The sequence below is a fragment of the Condylura cristata genome, unplaced genomic scaffold, assembly GCF_000260355.1.
Source record: "Condylura cristata isolate star-nosed mole 26May11 unplaced genomic scaffold, ConCri1.0 scaffold00033, whole genome shotgun sequence".
Taxonomy (NCBI): Eukaryota; Metazoa; Chordata; class Mammalia; order Eulipotyphla; family Talpidae; genus Condylura; species Condylura cristata.
In genome coordinates, this window is record NW_004567134.1 from 1,904,026 (window position 1) to 1,905,545 (window position 1,520).

The window sequence follows — 1,520 nt, forward strand, 5'->3', positions numbered from 1 at the left end:
GTTCACCTTCTTCCCAGGATTAGAAGGGTAATAAGTGACAGAGACTGGATTTAGATTCTGATTCTTAACCCTTCTTCTACATCATGTCCACTACTTCTTTTATCTTTTTGTTAATTGGTAGAATTAAACCATAAATATCCACTAGAGGTAGAGGTATTACTCATTGAAGGAGAGGATGGTATTCACCCTCCAACCAGTTTACACTAGTTGACTTAAGCAGTCACAGGTTATCTTTGAGGCTGACACCGGGTTCTGGCTGTGGATCAGGTCAGCACTTTGCACACTTGGCCAGAACTGTGGCTTCACTCCAGAGGCCTTGAAGACATTGATGGATGGCTCCCCCACTTTCATCACCATCTCACTGGCGGTTGCAGCCTCAGGGAGGACATGCCACTCTGGACCACACTTGAGCTACTCCCATGAGTCAGCGCCCTGTCTGACGCTCTCTTTAATGAGCCTTGCCAAAGCCTAATGAGCTTCTTTTGATACTCTGCTCTGTAAAAGGCTGTCTCCCACTGTCTGCTCTCAAAAGACACCTGTGTCTCCTTTGTTCTTGTATTCCCCTTAGTTTGGTGATTCTTGGTGTTTTTGTAGAGTCCTGCTGTGTTTTTCAAAAGCTAGAATTTCCAGCCTTGGCCATAGGAAATATTCATAACTCGCCAGAACTACCCACTGTCCCGAGAGTGAAAGAGTAAATGAGGCAACGTCTGGAAAGTGACTTGAGTATCTTGAAGGTGGTTGAATTTATACTTGCACTGTGGTCTTCACGTGACTTTGAAATGGTCTCTGTTGTGACAGGTTTAAATTTAGTATTAACTTGTCAAATAAATCTACTGGTGTTTGTTTAGATGTTGGTGATAGCTGTTGATTACTTATAAGGTCATTAGAGGGAATTTTAATTTGCCCAAGGAGACATGCAGTGACTGAGAACAGGGCCAAGAAGACAGTTCTTGCAGTATGTCTCCAAACCTCCTGCCTAACTTCACTCAACAGAGTGGCCACCTACTTACTGCCACTGTTCAACAAGTTGGATTTGAGAGTTGTATTTGTGAGACTGTCTTCAGGTTCAAAAAGTGCCTTGACAATGTCTTGTCTGCTGAGGGATTCAGTAAGTTAATTTAGAGATGGTGTTATACTCTAACCACGCAGCCAAGGCATTGGGGTCTAAGACAGTTTCAGGACCAGGCTTTGAAACAAAAATCTCTGGTCTTTTCACAGTAGAACAGACTCTGTGAATTTGTTTCCTTTGGTCCTCCTGCAGTAGACACAGTTGTGTTACATGCTTGGGAAGTTTTTATCATTCATATTGGAAACTAGGTGGAGACCTGCTTTCACAGAATGCAATTGTGATGGAAAACAGAACTTGGGTGGACAAGATCTTGGGGCAGGGGGCGGGAAGGTGAAAGGGAATGGCGAGGTGAGGGAGAGGATGGAAGGACAAGTGGGGAGGAGGAGAAATGTTTCTTTGAGATGAATGCTTCACCATTAGCCAGAAGAAATATCTCATGTTACCTTGGTTT

At 43.8% G+C, this 1,520-nt stretch overlaps 1 protein-coding gene across 1 annotated transcript in view; it reads left to right on the plus strand.

Moving 5' to 3' along the window:
* The first annotated feature begins 1,409 nt into the window (after positions 1-1,409).
* The window catches only part of SLC4A7 (solute carrier family 4, sodium bicarbonate cotransporter, member 7), a 188,767-nt gene continuing 188,656 nt past the window's right edge, over positions 1,410-1,520 (plus strand). Inside the window, exon 1 of the mRNA XM_012732071.1 lies at positions 1,410-1,417. Coding sequence (XP_012587525.1) covers positions 1,410-1,417 — 8 coding nt within the window. The remainder of the gene's footprint in view (positions 1,418-1,520) is intronic.